Source organism: Haemaphysalis longicornis, unplaced genomic scaffold, assembly GCF_048455015.1.
Source record: "Haemaphysalis longicornis isolate Haplotype H1 unplaced genomic scaffold, Haemaphysalis longicornis Haplotype H1 scaffold_1, whole genome shotgun sequence".
In the NCBI taxonomy this organism is placed as follows: Eukaryota; Metazoa; Arthropoda; class Arachnida; order Ixodida; family Ixodidae; genus Haemaphysalis; species Haemaphysalis longicornis.
The window spans coordinates 348,465,339-348,483,876 of NW_027526203.1; the positions used below are offsets into that span (position 1 = coordinate 348,465,339).

The 18,538-nt window shown below is 46.5% G+C and overlaps 1 protein-coding gene across 5 annotated transcripts in view; it reads right to left on the reverse strand.

Moving 5' to 3' along the window:
- Positions 1 to 7,144: 7,144 nt before the first annotated feature.
- Positions 7,145 to 18,538, reverse strand: part of Rabggtb (geranylgeranyl transferase type-2 subunit beta) — a 28,263-nt gene continuing 16,869 nt past the window's right edge. For 4 of the 5 annotated variants that reach the window (XM_077685657.1, XM_077685685.1, XM_077685676.1 and 1 more), the window contains exons 7-10: positions 16,091 to 16,202; positions 15,365 to 15,453; positions 14,422 to 14,496; positions 7,145 to 12,781 (exon numbers count right to left, since the gene is read on the reverse strand). In XM_077685657.1, coding sequence (XP_077541783.1) covers positions 12,638 to 12,781; positions 14,422 to 14,496; positions 15,365 to 15,453; positions 16,091 to 16,202 — 420 coding nt within the window. In that variant the 3' untranslated portion in view covers positions 7,145 to 12,637. The remainder of the gene's footprint in view (positions 12,782 to 14,421; positions 14,497 to 15,364; positions 15,454 to 16,090; positions 16,203 to 18,538) is intronic. The other variant, XM_077685667.1, reaches the window with a different exon arrangement.

Sequence of the window (18,538 nt, forward strand, 5' to 3'; positions counted from 1 at the left end):
GCAGGACCCACCAGCTGCACTTCAACTCAGGTGAGCTCCCGGGGTCTGCTCCCTCTCCCAACCCTCCCTCTCGCAAACACAACTACCACACCCACCATCCCCTCACAATATGAAGCACTCATCAAGGAAATCCAATCACTTCGAGCAGAGGTCACCCGCCTTCGACAAGAAAACGCACTACTCCGCCAGCAACAACACAGCCAATCCCAACCCCCTCCACTCCCCCCCCCCACGAGCCCAACCTCGACCCAACCACCGTCCCCACCCAAACGCCACCTGTCAAACGCAAAGCCCTTTCGCCAGAAGAGGGTTACGACAAGTCAGACAAAATCCCCCCCCCCCCCATCTAGCACAAGCTCTTGAGACACAACGACAAGAGTACCTAAACCTCCACCAAACCATCGTAGCCAACCAGACAGCAATGCAAGACTCAATTACTTCCCTCCATACAGAACTCCTTACATGCATGAAGGAACTACTACCTTCAAAATTCGCCCCGTCAGTCTCTGACCCCACCCACTTTGCCCCTCTCCCTGATGACGATGACTTGGAAGAAGATATATGAAGCCTGCCACATTTGACAGTGGAATTGCAGGGGCTTCGCCCACAAAAGAGCAGTCCTACAGACCCTCTTATCCACCCTGCCCACGCCTCCGGTAGTCATCGCGCTCCAAGAAATAGGCCCTTCTACTAAAGTCAAACTCCCTGGGTTTCAATCATTTCAATCACCCGATTTCCCATCTATCGCCACTCTGGTTCACCGCAACCTCCACACAGCTATCATCACCCTTCCCACCTCTCCTATTCCACATGTGCTAATCGCCGTTTATCCACCCAAACCCCCCCAGCCAATTTTGTACATCCTCAATATTTATAGCGCCCCCAAAGAACACACACACAACTTCCATCCCCTCTTCAAAGCAGCCCTCCACGTCGCCAACAAAAACCCCCTCCTCATACTAGGCGACTTTAATGCACCGCACCCCGCCTGGGGATATAGCCACACCACCCGCAAAGGGCGCCTACTTTGGGAAGCAATCCAATCCTTCCGCCTCACCCTCGAAACCGACCCACACACCCCCACCCGCATCGGCAACAGCGCCCAACGAGACACGACCCCAGACCTAACACTCACCAGCCACCTCCCACACACCACCTGGCTACCCACCCCCAACAATCTGGGAAGCGACCACTACATCATCCAAACGACACTTCAGCTTTCTCATCGGCTATCATCTCCGATCACCCCTCACCACGTCACGGACTGGGACGCCTTTCGCGCCGAATGTGCCGAACTGCCACCTCCCGAAACCTTTTCTGAATCGGACTTAAACGGCTGGCTCGCAAAAATAATCCGCGTCAAGACTTCTTATGACACCCCCGTCGACCCCGAAATACCCCCTGCCCTTGCCGACACCCGAATGACGCATCTTTTAGAAGCATATCGTAGCATCGAGCGTAGGTGGCGCACCCGCAAACACAGACGTGTCCTGCGCCGCAAGCTTGCGTACCTCCAAACACAAATTCAAGAACACGCAGCAGCACTCACCCGAGCTCACTGGTACCAAATATGCGACGATATGCGCGGTGTGCTCTCCATGAAGCGCACGTGGGCGCTACTACGACATTTACTCGACCCCACCACTACCAAAGAATACACATCATCCCGCATTCATTCCCTTATCCACACATACCCTGGTACCGCAGCCCAGCTGATCTCCGAACTCCGGTCCCAATACATCCCCCTCAGTACCACCTGTACTCCTACGGGTACATACGCGGGCTTGCCTAACACCACCCTCGACGCCGACATCACCATCGCAGAGATCGAACATGCCATCACAGAACTTCGGCGCCAAACAGCCCCCGGAGCAGATAACATAACTAATAAACTCCTACGTAACCTAGACGGATGCACCCTAGACACCATCTTGAACCTGTTCAACCACCACTGGCGATCTGGCACCCTCCCCAATTCCTGGCGCCATGCCGACATCTCCCTGATACCGAAGCCCAATAAACCCGTCAAAATCGACCACCTCAGACCGATATCCCTCACGTCGTGTCTAGGAAAACTCCTTGAGCACATTATCACAAGCCGCCTCACAACCTACCTAGAAGATCATGACCTTCTCCCACACAACCTCACCGGCTTCCGCCCCGGCCTCTCCACTCAGGACACCCACCTTCAACTGCACAATGACCTACTTCTTTCCCCATCCAAGAGCGACAGTGCGGCTATCCTAGCCCTCGACTTGCACAAAGCATTCGACAACGTCTCTCACGCAGCCATCCTACGGTCTCTAAATTCCCTCAACCTGGGATCTCGCACTTACTACTATGTCGCCTCCTTTCTCAGTAACCGCACAGCAACCCTTCGCCTAGGGCCCCTTACCTCAGACCTCTTCCCCCTACCACCAGTCGGCACACCTCAGGGTTCGGTTATATCCCCCCTTCTCTTTAACCTCGCTATGATCCCTGTGGCCACCGCCCTACTAACTATCCCCAACCTACACACTTCTGTATACGCCGATGACATCACCCTCTGGATGACCAGTGGCAGTGATGCACACATCGAAGAGACGCTGCAGCTAGGAGCAGAAACTGTGAGTACAGTCGCCCGCACAATCGGTCTATCATGTTCACCGCACAAATCAGAACTTCTCATCCTACATCCCACCCGCCCACGCCCACCCACTGCGCCCCCCATCACCGTCTGGATTGACAACACACGAGTGCCTATCGTCCCCTCCATACGTATACTTGGCATCACTATACAAGCTAACCGCGGCAATACGCTCACCTTTCAACGACTCCGCTCACACACACTTCAGACCATAGGACTCCTCAGACGTATTACATCTCGGCACCACGGCCTCACGGAGCCCGAGCGACTTCGGCTGCTCCATGCTTTCGTAATTAGCAGGTTCACGTACCACCTCCCATACTGCAGGCTCACCGTATCAGACAAAGCCAAATCGGACTGCCTTCTCCGCAAAGTCTATAGGGCTGCTCTTTTACTTCCACCAAATGCCCCTACCGACCGCCTCCTTCAGCTTGGTGTACATAACACCACGTCTGAACTCATCGAAGCCCACCGCACGGCCCAAATCCACCGACTGGCCCGCACCCACACTGGGCGTTCCATACTCGCTCGACTTTCCATCTCAACCCCTATCCTCCCCCCATCCTCCGTCCCCATCCCTAGAGAATTTCGCCAACTCATAAGAATTAAGCCACTACCTCGCAACTTTCACCCCACATTCCATGCGGCCAGACGTGCTGCACGCGCAGCGAACCTGCAACGCCTGCACCCCCCCTCACCTCATACCATCTACGTAGACGCTGCTAGCTACCCCTCCCGATCTGCATTCTCCATAGTAGCGCTCTCCGAGGATAGCACACCTCAGGACTCCCTCACTGTCCTCACGAGTTCAGCCACAGCGGCAGAGGAGGCGGCCATATCCCTCGCCCTAGCCCAAGACCCCTGTCCAGACACCACCCTGTCAGATTCACAATCCGCAATCAGAAATTTCCAAGCTGGCCGGATATCCAAAATTGCCCTCCAAATTCTACTCCGAAAACCCCCTCCTCACCCCGTGGTCTTGTTGTGGGTCCCCGCCCATACAGGAATAGGTGCCCACGAGGCGGCCAACCGAGAAGCTCGAGCTATGATCACCCGAGCAGGCCCTTCGTTGGAGACCAACCACGGCCTTCCTAGCTCCCGGGACATTCTCATCTCGTACAGGGAAATCACACAACATTATCGCCTCCTCCGCCGCCACTATCCCCCCCCCGCACCCCAGCCTGACACAGGAGGAGGCCAGAACCTGGCGCCTCCTCCAAACGCACTCCTTCCCCTGCAGAGCCTCCCTCTCCCACTCACACCCTTCCCTGTTCCCCTCCTCACTCTGCCCACTCTGCGGCGCCCGGGACTCTCAACTACACTCTCTCTGTGACTGCCCGCGCTCCCCTTTTCCCCCTTTCCCCACACCCACCCACTGGGAGCAGGCCCTGCGGAGCTCGACCCTGGAGACCCAGACCACCCTCGTCTCCAGGGCCCAACAGGTCGCGGAAACCCTTTGGGCCACCGCCACCTCCTCCCCCTGACCCAGCCGTAAAATAAAGTGGTTCTCTCTCTCTCTCTCTCTCTTACTGGAGTAGGTAGGGCACGCACGACGACGAGATAGGGCGCGCGCCAGAAAGCAAAGGCAGCAATTTCATGATCGCTGATCGACGGGAGACTGTTTACGTTGTTGATTGATTGTGGGGTTTAACGCGCCGACGCAACGCAGGCGATGAGGCGCGCCGTAGTGGAGGGCTCCGGATTAATTTTGACCACCTGGGGATCTTTATCGTGCGCCGAAATCTCGTACACACGGGCGTTTTTGCTTTTCGCCTCCATCAGAAAAGCGGCCGCCGCGGCCGGGAATCGAACCCGCGACCCTGTTTACGTTGTAAATAATAAAATAAAAAGAAATATCTGCTGTTGGCAACACTGAGCTTACATATACAAAAAACGACCGCTACATTTAGCGGGATTGGCATAAGGCCAATTGGCAACACTGTGCACCGGATTTTTTTTTTCCCGCATAATTCTCGCACCCCTAATTTTGTATTGACTTTTCCGAAAAAAAAGTGCGAGGATTATGCGAGTAAATACGGTACAATATACGCAGGCGTGCAACAGTCATAACTTGGGGTTAGGGTTACCCGAAAGGTTGCAAGCTGGCAAGGCTATCGCACACATTGCACGCAACATTGGCCTACAAAGATATTAGTTGGGCTCGGAGCTACTTGGGACTAGTTTGGACTTGTTGTTCAACCAACTAGCCAGAACACAGCATTTATTTATAGAGAATTGCCTCAGCGATGTGGTCACAAGACAAGGTGTCCCGCCAACCAGCACGCTGCAGATCGAAGAGCACAGAGCAAGCGGAGAAAGCTGGGGAAGAAGGGTTTACCAACCAAGGGCACCAACAGGAGTCCACTCCGCCATCGCATCAGCACTCATTATGCAGGTCACGAGTGAAAAACTTACGTGCCGCTAGCAGAAAAAATTCCAGGAGTGTGGCAACACCAGCACACAGAGCAGCCACCTACCACTCACAGGTACCCAGCACCAGACACACGTGCAAATTAGTCAAAAGGGGCCCACAGGATTCTCACAAACTTGTGTTACGGGGTGCACTATAATTCTTTTAAATAATATAGTAAACGTACTAGTAATAATCTGCTTTTATTTCCACTAATATGCTGCAACCAAACTATAGCTAATGTATTATCAATACCTTACCATATACACGAAGTGTATGATTAATGCATAAACAATCCGTTCTTGAAACACAAAAAAAAAAATAGTGGGAAAGGATGCTGCACAGGAAAGAGAGAAACAAACGTATGGCCCCTGGCCATCTTCTGAAGAGAAGAAAAAAAAAAACCGTCCGTGCATTTTTTCTTTCTCTGTGCAGCGTCCTTCTGCACTGGTTTCTTTATGTATTGAAATAAAGAGCCAACTGGTCCAGAGCTTACCTTGGTCGAATAATCTGTCCTTTGAAAGCCATTGCACCAACCTTGGAATCAGCCTACATCAATATCCCTCATTGCCTTCTCTCCCTCTTTCATCCCCGTGTTTTCACTGTCCTTATCATTTATAAAATTGTTCTACCTTTCCTTTCTCTTTTAAATGCGAAAACACCAGTTAACTATGTTGGTCGAGAATCCAGCATCCATGGCACACAAAATGGCCGACTGCTCAAAGGATTAAAACAGCCAAATGAATGCACGGAACGACAGCCCATTTCTCAGGGACACTCTTATAAACACAGTAACAAAATGAGTTGGAAGAAAAACAGGGTGAATTTTGTGCTGGGGGGTATTTAAACCAGGTCCTCGTGAATGGGAGGCCAGCATGAAGCCACTGGACCACCCCCCCCATTGACCCTAGCTGACTAAGGGCAAACCTAGTGCAAGGGTTGCTGCCTTTGCTTTATAAATGTGTATTAGAGGCGTGCTCAATGATATAGAAGAAATCTGAGCATGGTAACAACACAATTAGCAATCAGGCGAGTAGCAAAGCCCGTTCTTGCTAATGGTGCATGTGTAGGTCTAACGAGGGAGTTTGGTCAAGCCTCTCAGTCATAGTAATCGAAAGAGGAAGAAAACGTCACAAACAGAAAAGGATGATCATGGTAATGAGAGGACACAAGCGTACCACTGAAAATTTGCAACTGTAGGCACTAAGTTATTACCATGCATAGAATAAAAGTGCGGGCTCCCACACGACACTTGTTCTACAAATTTCATCACGCGACGCATGCTGTGTTGGGCTTTAAACAGTCTACATCCACAGCAGCTGTGAAAAGGACCGTGCACACAATACCAGCATATCCGTTCCCCACATAACATTAATGCTTTCCCACTCAGTAGATCATAAGGAGGGTTCAAGTGTCAATTTTTTAATCCCCTTCCCATGTGTCCGACCGGACAACCTCTGATTAACACCCCTAGCCTCCCTGTTTTTCCTTCCTTCCTTCACCTCACTCAGAGCTGGCACAAAGAGAGCGAGGAAGACGAACAAAGACATTTAGCTTGCTATGCCAGGTGCACACAAGAGCACAACTGACAAGCAGTGTAATGTAGGTCCTCACCAGTTTCCTTCCTCAAGTTGAACATAGCGAGGATTGAGACAATAAGAACCTGTTTCTTATGACCCTACTCCCCATTCTGGATAAAAAATCCCCATCCTTCATAGGGAGTCATGATGCTATACGTCAACCACTCATGTTAGTGGGCAACGGCATGAAACTGCCCATTATGAGCAATGCCATGATCCCGCTCTTTGTGCAAAGAATCCCTGAGCTATGGCATGAAATGTCGCCATCCTTCATTAGACCGTGGGGTCCCAAACCCATGCCTCATGCCACTCTTTCCACTAGTGCAAACCAGGATGAAACAGCACTGTGCCTTACACCAAAGACATCACTTCTTCACTACCAAACCCTGCGCTTTGTGCATTGCACAGCTTTACTGCCCACCATGATGTGCATGCCCATTTGTTTTGTGTGTGTGCTAAACCAAACTCATTCTGAGACGTTTTCAGGCACGAGGCAATTAAACTCCGAGAGAACTGAAGCCAGTCATGTTAGAAAATAGAACGGTAATTTATTCGCTTTATTTCACAGATTTGTGTGTACAGGTCATCTGGTTGCACTCAACAAACATAACTTAATTTTGACAATATTGGAGGGGGTACCAAAACCAGTTTTCACTGTACCATGAGCCTAGAATGCCTGCTACTACTTCAGGGTTCGTACAGGATCCAGAGACAAGAATTCAAGACTAGCCAATGATGTTCAAGGAATGATGTTCAATGATGTTCATGGCACTTTCAAAAGTGCAAAGCAGCACATGATGGAACTTTTTACTACTGTTCTGCTGACGCTCTAAGCCTAAATAATTGGTGTTTAAAAATATCACCTCAAGCGCAAATTTCTTTTGTACAGCTCCACCCTTTGAAAGTGGACAAGTTTAACGCCACTCCAATAATAGTGAGGGAGCTTGACACAAGCCACGCTATTGCAAGCATTTTTTATTGCTCTTAAGGGCCAACTGCAACTCAAATTTTTCTATGTCAAAATTTGATCCAAATACGTTGTTTATGCTCTAAAAAAATCACCACGGTGAAGTTCTAAGCCCCATACCTACATGGCACAATAATGGCAAGCGTTCAAAGTAGCTCTGTAGCGCTTAACGTTGGCACCTGGCGGAGAGTTGTCAAAGCAAGTTCCCGCGCACCAGTGACGAAAAAAAGGAACCTGTCCCGTACGCTTCTCCGACGACCGGCCAGGCTCCTTTCTGGGTGTAGGGAGTTTCACTGCTACAGTACCACGGTGTACCGCCACTGGTGTGTACACCCCCCCCCCACCTCCCCTATATTCCCCCTCCTCCGATGATGTTTTCCTCCATGGTTTAAAAAGCAACAAAAGATTTGGGTTTTGCAATGACATGGGGTGAGTAATCACGGCCCCTTAATGGAAGCACCAATGTTTCAGTGAGCGGCCGTTAAGTAGAGGAAGCGCAGGACTGTTTGTCTTTTAGTTTTTTAAAGCAAAGCTTTATAAACAGGGTTATTCGTTTTCAAGTTTCATATTTTTTCAAAATAGAGAGGTAAAAAATGGGGTGCTATTTTTCGAACTGATATTTGAGGAGAAATCGGGTGTTTCTGTGAAACTATTCCGAAATTCAGGTTTCTTCGGGTGAAATCGATACTACTAAGGTTATTTTAATAACTCAGTTTGTTTTAGGGGGTATCACAAGCTTTTTAGCTCTAACGAGTTAGAAGTGGTGTTTATTTCAAGTGGTAATCAGGGGGACTTCAAGGTTCTCTCTAAAATCCTCTCCAAAATTTGGCATTCGTTTGGAAATGAATAAACGACAGTAAATAGCATTGATGACTTCAAGCAAATGAAACATTTTATTTACCAAAAAAGCTGGTCATCTATTGTTCCCTCATCCTTGTTTACATACATTATTGTGATCTGCTTGCGCAACTTTCCGGTCTTCATTCGAGGCCTGTCTGATCGCTGAACGTATCTCAACTGGGAGAAGGTTCTCTGGACAACACAGCTCCCATTAGCTAGGCACAACAATGTTAGGGTAGCATTTGCCAAACTCAGGTTGCGGGTGGTAGAGTCATGCCAATACTCAATGAGTTCGGAAGGTGTGTTTGTGCACTTGCTTTCAGCAAGCATTGGTTGAGAACGGCGGAACGTCAGACCACAATTGTTCATATCGCTCCTTTGAAAAGGTCCATTCGGGGAGAAATCGGGTTTAACTTGAATCTTCTGAAACATGTTCGGGGTGTAAGAATCGGGTAAGATCCCCGAAAACGAACAACCCTATTTATATAGCTAGGCGAAAGGAAAATCCGGTGGTACTGTGTACACAGAAATCTCCTCCATCGCAACCTCATGCGCATGCGCGAAAAACAAAGTTGGAGATTAGTTAGAAGTCAGGGATTGGCTTGGTTTATCACAGTGGAGCACGCGTGCAGCGATCTGCTGTGTGAATCCCAGCTCAAGCAATAATGGCGAGCAGTGCAGGCGGACCAGTGTCAACGTAGCAATTACAACACCGGCTACACGATACTTCAAAATGGGTAGGCCACGGGTCATACACAAAATATCAGCAGTACTTCACAGCTTCGCTCGTTAACCATCTGTTGGAGTGCATGGGCACATTTTGTAGGTCTGCAAATAAAAAAGTTGCTGCCCAATGTCCGGGCAACATTAAATGAAAGGATGCCTTTAGTGATGTTTTGAAGTCCCAGCAAACAAACAATCTAACCATTGAAAAGATCTTGGATGTTTATTTTCAAATATGAACATTTTAAGACTGCAGTTATAGCATGATAAATTTACAATCACGCGAAGCAGAAAAATTTTTACCGAATTAAGCTAAAGATCATAGTTTGGTGTGCCCTGTGAGCACACCAAACAGTTCAAGCAAAAAAAAAAAAACAGCAAAAAAAATTAAAGCAGCAGTAAACCACGTCCTAATGTTGACATGTGTTAATATTGAAAACAGAATATAAAAAGATCCCTTTAAAAATCTTTCGCTTGATTACAGACCGTCTGCATTCAATGTCTGTTTTATTTTGGCTAGCAAGGTCTGCAGCTTTCAAAAACTGTAACAATCTAAAATTGTTCTATACCTAGACACAAACATCTGAGCGACTTTTCCTCTTACTACATGGACAAAACTCAGCTGTAGTTGTGCTAACAAATGTATCTGAAGAAAGATCAGCCATTGCCTTTGCCAACTGTAGTAATGCAAACGAAACAGCCTCTCTGCTAAATGGCAATTGAGCTTGTTTTTGTCAACTCACGCAATTAAGCATTCACTTGTGCAGAATTTATGATTAAGTTTCCATGAAAGGAAAATTTTGTATTAAAAGGTATACAATGAACACATTCCAAGTGCTGAAAGTATGTATCAGCAAACAGTTGTTGATGGGAAACTTTTCTGGCATTTCAATTTGACCGCATCATCAAGCTTCGTGAGCTGACAGTACGATGGACGATGGGTATTCACGCTGGAACGAATGACGGGTATTCACGCGCCTTCCATGACAGGAAGGAGCCAAATGAGGTAGCAGACGATCAGAAAATATGAAAGCAGGTGAGAAAACAAATCCAATGTTTATTGGCAATGATGAACCGTGGGAATATCTCATGATTGGTATCAGCTGTTATGAAACTATTTGTGGCCATCGTAAACTAGGGACGAAAGAGATTTTCTGATCTTGTGCTACCTCACTTGGCGCTTTCCTACCGTGAAACCCCATGTCCATTTCGCTCTGCACACACCAGGTGGTGCCGTGGTTCCAAAATCAGCTTGCACTGGCTCGCACGTCCAAATCGGCCGCCATTTTCCCATAGGGGAAAATCGTTTTTATTTATTTTCACAATAGACAGGTGAGTACTGTCGTCGTTCCCAGTGTCAAACAAAATAGACCACAAAATGCGACTTTCGTGTGAAGTTTGAGCATGTACCGAGCAGCGATTTGCTCAGGAGAAAAATTTAAAGCGCTCCAATTATCGTCGTAACACCCTGTATATGTTTCGCATTTACAATTCGATTCTGAATGTGTGGCAAGGTGAAAGTTGCTGATCTGAGATTGACAGAACTTTTCGCACGTAAGACATCAATAGCACAGATTGCGATTGACCGCCGCTCTGGTGAAGTTCGTTCCCCAACAAAAGCGAGGTGATAAATAGGGCACACACTAACCAATGCACCTCTCCGATATTTTACGGGCAAAAAGTTTTGGTAATCAGGCCACTATTTTTTAACTCACAGACACGAATCTCGATCCCTGCAGTAAACTAATGCAAGTATAACTGCCACATAAGGTACAGCTAAAGCCATTACATAATCCGGTGGCTCTAGGTACAGGATCTCAGTTGGTAGCAATGGGATGGCGCACTTCTTACAGTACATTACCTCACTTACCTGTTGCAAAATATTGGTAGTAGTTCTGTGGAAACAACAATGCAAAATACGCTGCTTCCCACGCACATTCGCAGGCAGTTGCGAGTGACCGCCAGCACCGTTCTTTCACCTACATTACATCCAACCGGCAGTAATGGGGGCCTTTTTTTTCAATTTCAGTTCCGGAAACACCTATTCCTACGAGCTGTTCGCATAGTGGACGTTCCTATTTCAAACACAGAGTTTTACATTTACCACTCTTTTTATGTGTTCTATTAGATTATAGTAGTTAACATAGTATAAAATTTGGGTGCAGTTGGCCTTTAGTGCACATGGTCTCAAATAGTAATGATCCTCAACTGACACCTTCCAGCAGCCCCGCCCCCATAAATTCCTGGTTCATCTCGTGTAGGACAAGGGGGGGAGGAAGGGGGGGGGGTAACAACCATTCCTCAAAATATCCCCCCCCCCCCAGAAGCTGCATAGGACCTAAATGCCCTGTACTCACATGTTCACAGTACTTGCTTATAGGTGATCTTTTTATCTCATCCCCGAGTGTCAGTACCTTTTGTTTTTGAGGCATAGCTGGTATGGGGCATAGCGACAGAAAGAGAAGGAAAATGAAAGAGAGGATGAGGCAAAGAAGAAAAACCCCCATTTAACACGGGAAGGTGACCAACTCTAGTGGCGTCCTCGTCTGATGCGGAGATAATTAAGTAAGTGTCACGCATGTACTCCTGAGTCAGCTTTACACAGCGAAAACTTTTTTTAATGGGAAGTGTGCAGAACCACACTGATCAGCCATGACAAGCAGGGTGCATAACTGTACCTCTTCTTTACTGCTCACAGAACTGAAGGGTTTTCAAGGTGAAGAAAAATTCCTAGGACTTCGTTCAAAGTCCCTTGAAAATTCCAAGTGTTCTGATAATCGAATTTTCAATTTCGAGGGTTTTCAAGGTCTTCAAGGACCTGTGCGAACCCTGTAACAGTAGCTTACATTGATGTTTACACTTCACAAGCATTACAATTTTAGAAGCAACTACAGTATAAATTATAACAGGCAATGACCAACATAATCTGCAAAGAAAACGGATCAGCTGCCTCTGGCAATATAACCCATAGGATCACAAAAATTACGTTTGGCAAACAGACTAGCAAGCTTTCTTTTTTTTCTTAGTCTTCACACTTTCAGTTGGCAAACAGCTTAAAATCATTTTTCAATTGCTTTCTCGAACTGTTCCAGCAAGTAATGTTGCGACAGTGAACGCATACTAATAAACCTATACATGCAAGTACGAAGACAAAAAAAAAAAAAAAAAAAAAAAAAAAAAAAAACCTTCCTTGGTAGTGCTTTGTGTGAAAGCATTTTGTGTTAACAGTATACCTGCTGGACAGTTGAAAAATTCTAGAGAAAACTAAGGTTTCCAAAGCAAACAGGCTGCAATTTGCAACAGGGCAGTTCGCTGCACTTGTCTGCAGGTCCACGAGCTCACTAAGTATTTGACAGTACATTTGTCCAACAAACATCTAATGCAGTTGCCGTCAGGGGCACCAGCAACGATCAGCACCTCAAGACATCAATACGAATGGCATGATAGAATCAAGGGAAAGGCAGCTTCGCTGCTCACGATCTGCGCCCACGTCACAAGGACAGTAACTGGTGCCGTACTCCAAGCCTTGCAACAACTTCTTCAGACATGCAGAAAACTGGGTTGACAGGCTTCAACCTCTCATCTCCCAGAAGGGAGAGCCCCGCCAAGCCGAACAAGGTATGGAATGGGTCCACCTGTCCAGACAGCATCCGTATAAACACACAAACAACACAGGTACACATCGGGCACTCTGCCAGGCGATCCCCCATATTGTGGCCTGCCACCAAGCCAAGTGTCACCAAAAACATTGTGAACTAATAGTTGAAACCTTGTGTGGGCAAGCCTGAAGACTAGGTATTCAGCCAGATGTCATGGTACAGCGCAAGTGACTGAGTGTACGCCCCAAATAGCGTCTACACTCAATCCACAGCAAATAAAAAGATAAGCAAAATAATGGCAAATCGCTTATTAACTACGATTTCAACTCTATAACCTCACTGCATAGCTTCAAGTGATGGGAGTGGCATATCACAGAGATTTCCCTACCATCTAATATATGCATACACACGGGAGTTCTCCTTTTCTGTTTATATAACATTTACGTTTTTTGCATTTAGCATCGCACCCCCACCATTGGTCTCTTTTTTTTGCCTGCTCAAAGCAGCTCTGAGCAGCTCCAAGCAGCTCCGTATTTTATTTGCCCATAGAACGTCTATGGCGGGAGCAGTTGTGGGCTGCTTGGAGCTGCTCAGAGCTGCCCTAAGCAGGCAAAAAAAAAAGACCTAATATTCAGCTCCCCCTTTAGGAATTTCCAAGACTTTTGCTTTGCTCATGTAACTGGCAGGAGCCACCACTTGGTACGTTACGGTGAACTTAATCGTGTTAACTGTTGAACGCCCATTGCAGGACGAATTTCTAATGACTGCCGGTAGCTCCCGTGTTCAACCTGAGCCATTCTTTGCCCCCCAGCGTGCTCATCTCACCCCTACACCTATTTTTCTGCCTTCTTTGAGTTCTCACTGTACCCTTCAGTAGATTTTTTGTTAACAATGTGGCTCCTCTGTTTTCTGCCCTCCACCTCGAGGGTGGCTCCATATCACAAGCCCCACCTAACTTTTCCTTCAGTGGGAATGTACTCAACGTTGCTTGCTCTCTAAATAGTTACACGCACGTCCAATGCATAGGCAGAATACCTGACATATTTCATTTCATTTCTCATTAGACAGATGTAAGTTTAGTTTTTTTTTCCATCACGCAAGTTTAGAATCCTTTTCGCCCCATGTGAGTTTAGTTTTCTCTAGACACCAAGTTCTGATTCATAAGTGAGTATCACAGGTGTGTGTATGTTACACCTCTTTCTCTTCTTTTTTTTAGAGCCAGGCGCAAGCTATGGGTTCTTCTCAAATGCAACCCAGCCAATGCAACTTCTTTATTGAATATTTTTTGCTGGCTTTAATCTGCACAGACTACATGCCCAAAATAATCAGTAATCATCTACGTTACCAGCATTTCATTACTCAGGCAGCAGGGCTGTCTCACTCTTTGCATGGTTGATATTACATTTTATATTTTTTCACGTTTACTTAAATGTACCATTAAACTTCCCATCTAAAGGCCTTAAATCCCACTTTTCTAGCTCATAGACCTAGTAAATTGTAATAATATGCCAGCAGGACACAGAAAAACATAACACAGCGCTACTTGGTGCAGCACACAGCACACGAATCTGCATGGTGTCAGTTTTCCTGTTAGAATTAATGATTGAGCGTTTACTTTTTTTATTAATTGGAAGTTTGCCCACAACCTGAAAAAAAAAAGTAAGAAAATGACTTGCCATGTCTCCTGGTCGGTCACCAAAGCCACCAGTCTCTTCATCCTGAGATGCCAAGATGAAGGTCTGAAGTTTCTCCTGGAAAATTCCCATCAAATGGCTTAAATGTGAGACCATGAGCAACACTGATATAAGACAGATGATGATGAAGTGATTGTTGGGGGAGGGGGGAGGGGGGACAGAGGCCGGTAACTGTCTGGCGTTACACCGACACCTCAACCGGCCGAACGGAAGCGAGGAGGGTGGGAGAGACGAAAGAGTAGGTAAAGTGGGGGGGAAGGGTGTAGGGAAAAGGTGAATGGGCAGGTAACAGGAGTCGCACACACGCAAATGTCGCAGTACAGTGGGGCAGGCGGGGATGACAGGGTGTCACAACAAGGTTAGCGGTTGACAACGAATACAAAATAAGAAAACAGGGGGGTCACACCAGAATTAGCAGGTGACATAGGAAACGTAGTAGAATAACTAGGGGGCACAACAGAATTGGCAGAAGACATCGGAAACAGAGAAAAAATAAAATAAAATAAAATAAAATAACAGAGGGATACATCAACATTAGCGGGTGACATCGAATTCGGAGTAGAATAACATGGGGGGACTCAGCAGAAAGTAAAATAATAATAATAATAATAATAATAAAAAAAAGGAATGATAATAATAATAATACTAAAAAGACAGTGTAAAGTGTAAGACATTGGATACTACGTGGGTTAACAGGGGCCACATCAGAATTGGCGGATGGCATCAGTAACATATGCAGGAAACGCGAAAACAACAGGGGGGGAGACGTAACAGCAGCAGCTGTACGGGCGGCAGATAATGACGACAGCTGTGCTAGGTACGAGACAATAACACAGATTTCTAGATGTGTTATCAAACCCGACAGCTATGCTCTCTTGTCCTTACAGTGCGATTTCTATCGGCGGCATGAAAAGCAAGCACCTACCCTGTCAATCCAATGGAGCCTTCCAATGATCTTCAAGGATGCAAGCACCCACCAAGAGTAGCACACATCTGGCAGCTTTTCAGGCCGACCTAAAATGACAAAGAATAAACAGTAAGCTTCACCCACTTTCATACATATATATTCTTTAGGCATCCAATACAGCCTCCCATATATACAAAATATTAGGAAGTCCAATTGTTGGAGTAACACCACCAAGTTCATTAGAGATTGCAGAGGTAGTTTCTATAAATTTTAAATTTATCACCTGTAATGCTACTGGCACTAAGCTACCTATTACTTTTGAAAGCACTGGTGACACAGCACTACACCTTAAAGCCACATCTTTCTTTCCAGATGCCAATAAGGCTGTTTTCCTTGCCATTACTCAAGTCAGCATTACCGTGACTTTCGTCCCCTTCATAAATTACAGCTGATTTTCCCTGATAGAAGCACAAATTCCCAGAGTTTTCCCTCCGTTTTCCCTTAGGTTTTCTAGACTATTCAAAATCCCTCAGAATTCCCAGTTTTCCTGGTTTTTCCAGTTGGTAGGCACCCTGTTTACGCATGCTTCTGGCACGGCTAAACTCCCGATACAATAAATATTTCATGCAGTTCAAACAGGTTCACAATAACAAGCTCCTTTGTATATAAACAAAAACAAGTACCACCCAGTAACACTGCCTCCCGCATACATAAAGCTAATAACAACTAAGTGGAACACATTACCGTTTAGGCCTCCAGAAGGCAGCTGCCTTTCACACAACCACCAACCAAGGAGATCAGCATTGATGTGGTGAAGTCGACCGAGTATGGAAAGGGTTCCCAGGCAGCAGTATATCTACAAAAAAGTGGGTGGCACAGACAGTTTTTTATGACATCCCATTTACTGCCAGCAAAGCTCTGCCTTCAACAGCAGCATAGACGGTGTCAGCTGCACCTGCCTCGCATGCTAAAAGGAGTCTCAAAACAAGAGAAAAACGCATCTCTGGGAGCCATTCCAAGCTTTCCTGAAAAACCTCATTGTGGTTTTACAAACACAGCACGCTGTTTAGGCAAGGCCATCTCAAACAGCGATCACTGAAATTTGTAACAAACAGCTATGTCATAAGCAAATGTCGCATTAACTTTTGCAAGCAAGATTAGAAAGACAAAAATGTTCATTGATATCAATAACAATAAGTGCTAAACAACTCTACAATTCACAAGCATTACAATTTTAGAAGCAAACTACAGTATAAATTATAACAGGCAATGACCAACATAATCTGCAAAGAAAACGGATCAGAAAACAGATTTTTTGTGTCTGACACTAGTGAAGGGCATGAGTTCATTCAAGCCTAACCTGCAACCACAGAGCAAGAATATATACAGAAGGGGAGACGGCCCACTGTGGCTGACGCGGGCGAGCAACCAGATAATGTCACAATGAAAACCAACGTGGACTACAAAGCTTCGCAGCTGCAATGGCGAAGGAGAGGGCAGCGGCACCTAATGAACGAATTGATAGCAGCCACATTTCATTCCGGAGCTGCGCAGTTAGTTAAATGCAAATCACGGCAGCCGCACAGTTTCTTCTCCCGCGACAGATGCCGCTAGCTTAACCTAGGCCAACCGCTTGTGACGTTATCTGGCTGCCCTAGGAAGCAACGTTTCCCCTCCTGCCTTGTTCTTGCTCACAACACATTAAAATAAAAAAAAGAAGAAGAAGAAGAAATGCAACAGTTACATACAATCACCCTAGTATAAAATAGTAAATCTATATAGGATTCAGCCCTACAGCACTTTATGTCATAACAGTGTTTAGGATTTTCGGTCTGGCTCAGTGGCAGTCTTGGCAATAGTAACAGGGACCCAATACATAACTAAACATAGAGGCAGAGATATGAAATATCATTTTAAAGAGTTTTGCATAAATCCTGGCATCCTGGGAGGCACTACTCCTCAGCCGAACCACCGAAACCCAGCGCAAGATCATCGGTCTCGCCCTAGAAGCCGCCAAGTCCCAAGGGATACCGGCCGACTGATGGGGGGAGGGAGCACCTAACGCCCCCTTTTTGACTGGTGTGTAATAAAGTTTCCACTGACTGACTGACTGACTGACTGGAGCATCAGCATAAGAAAGATGACATGGTAATGTAATTTACACTGAGTTGGATAAGTCTGAAAGGTTCAAAAACAAGAGCTTTTGTTCACTGTTGCTCATACGCAAACATTTTTACTGAGACACTTCTGGAAAAGAATAGCCAAAAACTTCCCACTTTTGGTGACTGTGCCCCTCTCCAGTTTGCATTTTCAAGCTCAACGGCTGCCCATCAGAGTTTCACACCCCTGGATGCTTCAACAAGTCACATTTCAAGAGCCACCACAGCACATAGTGTTTCCCGAGATACCTTCTATAGCACAATGGTCGCATGCACCAGATGCTCAACTATACATAACTCTAGAGCAGCCCACAACTGAAATGCAACCGCCACAAATTCCCGCCCTTTTTTGGACATATTAAGATTTTTTTGCTTAAAGGGACCCTGCAACACTCTTTGAGCAACGCAAATAAACCTGTGCAACATTTAGATTACATAGCCAGGAATACCCGAGCCAAATATTACACATGCACGTGAAGCAGTGAGCACGCAAATCGCTGTGAAAGACGCAGAAAAACCGACCACACTCTCTTCAATTTCCCTCATTATGCACCCCTTGCACCGCCGAAATTACGTCATTTGTGTGATGGCTCTCCTATTGGCTGTCGCTGGTCAACTTTACGGCTTATTTCTCACATTTCCTGTGGCGATACGCCGTCGACGATGCTGTGCACCAACCTCTCCTATGCCTGAGCCTGCCCGAACAGTTTTGGCGTTTCTTTTGTGTTTTGAGTGTGCACGAAGTTTGAGTGACGAACTCAATCCTCCCCTTTCAACCAGACCACTCGACAACAAACGTTTATTGCTTCAAAAACACCCTACCAGCCTGACTGCGCGCTTGCGAGCAGGCAGCCATGCCTACTTTTTTGTTGCATTAGACCAGAAATAGACCCCTCCACGTTGTGGAGAAAAGGAGAAAACTCCGCAGCCTTTGATATATCAAAGGCTGCTGAAGAGAGCACCACAAACCGCCTCTCCAACACTGGGAGAGAGCGTGCAACTTTCACAGGGGTGAGACAGCTGAATCAAATTT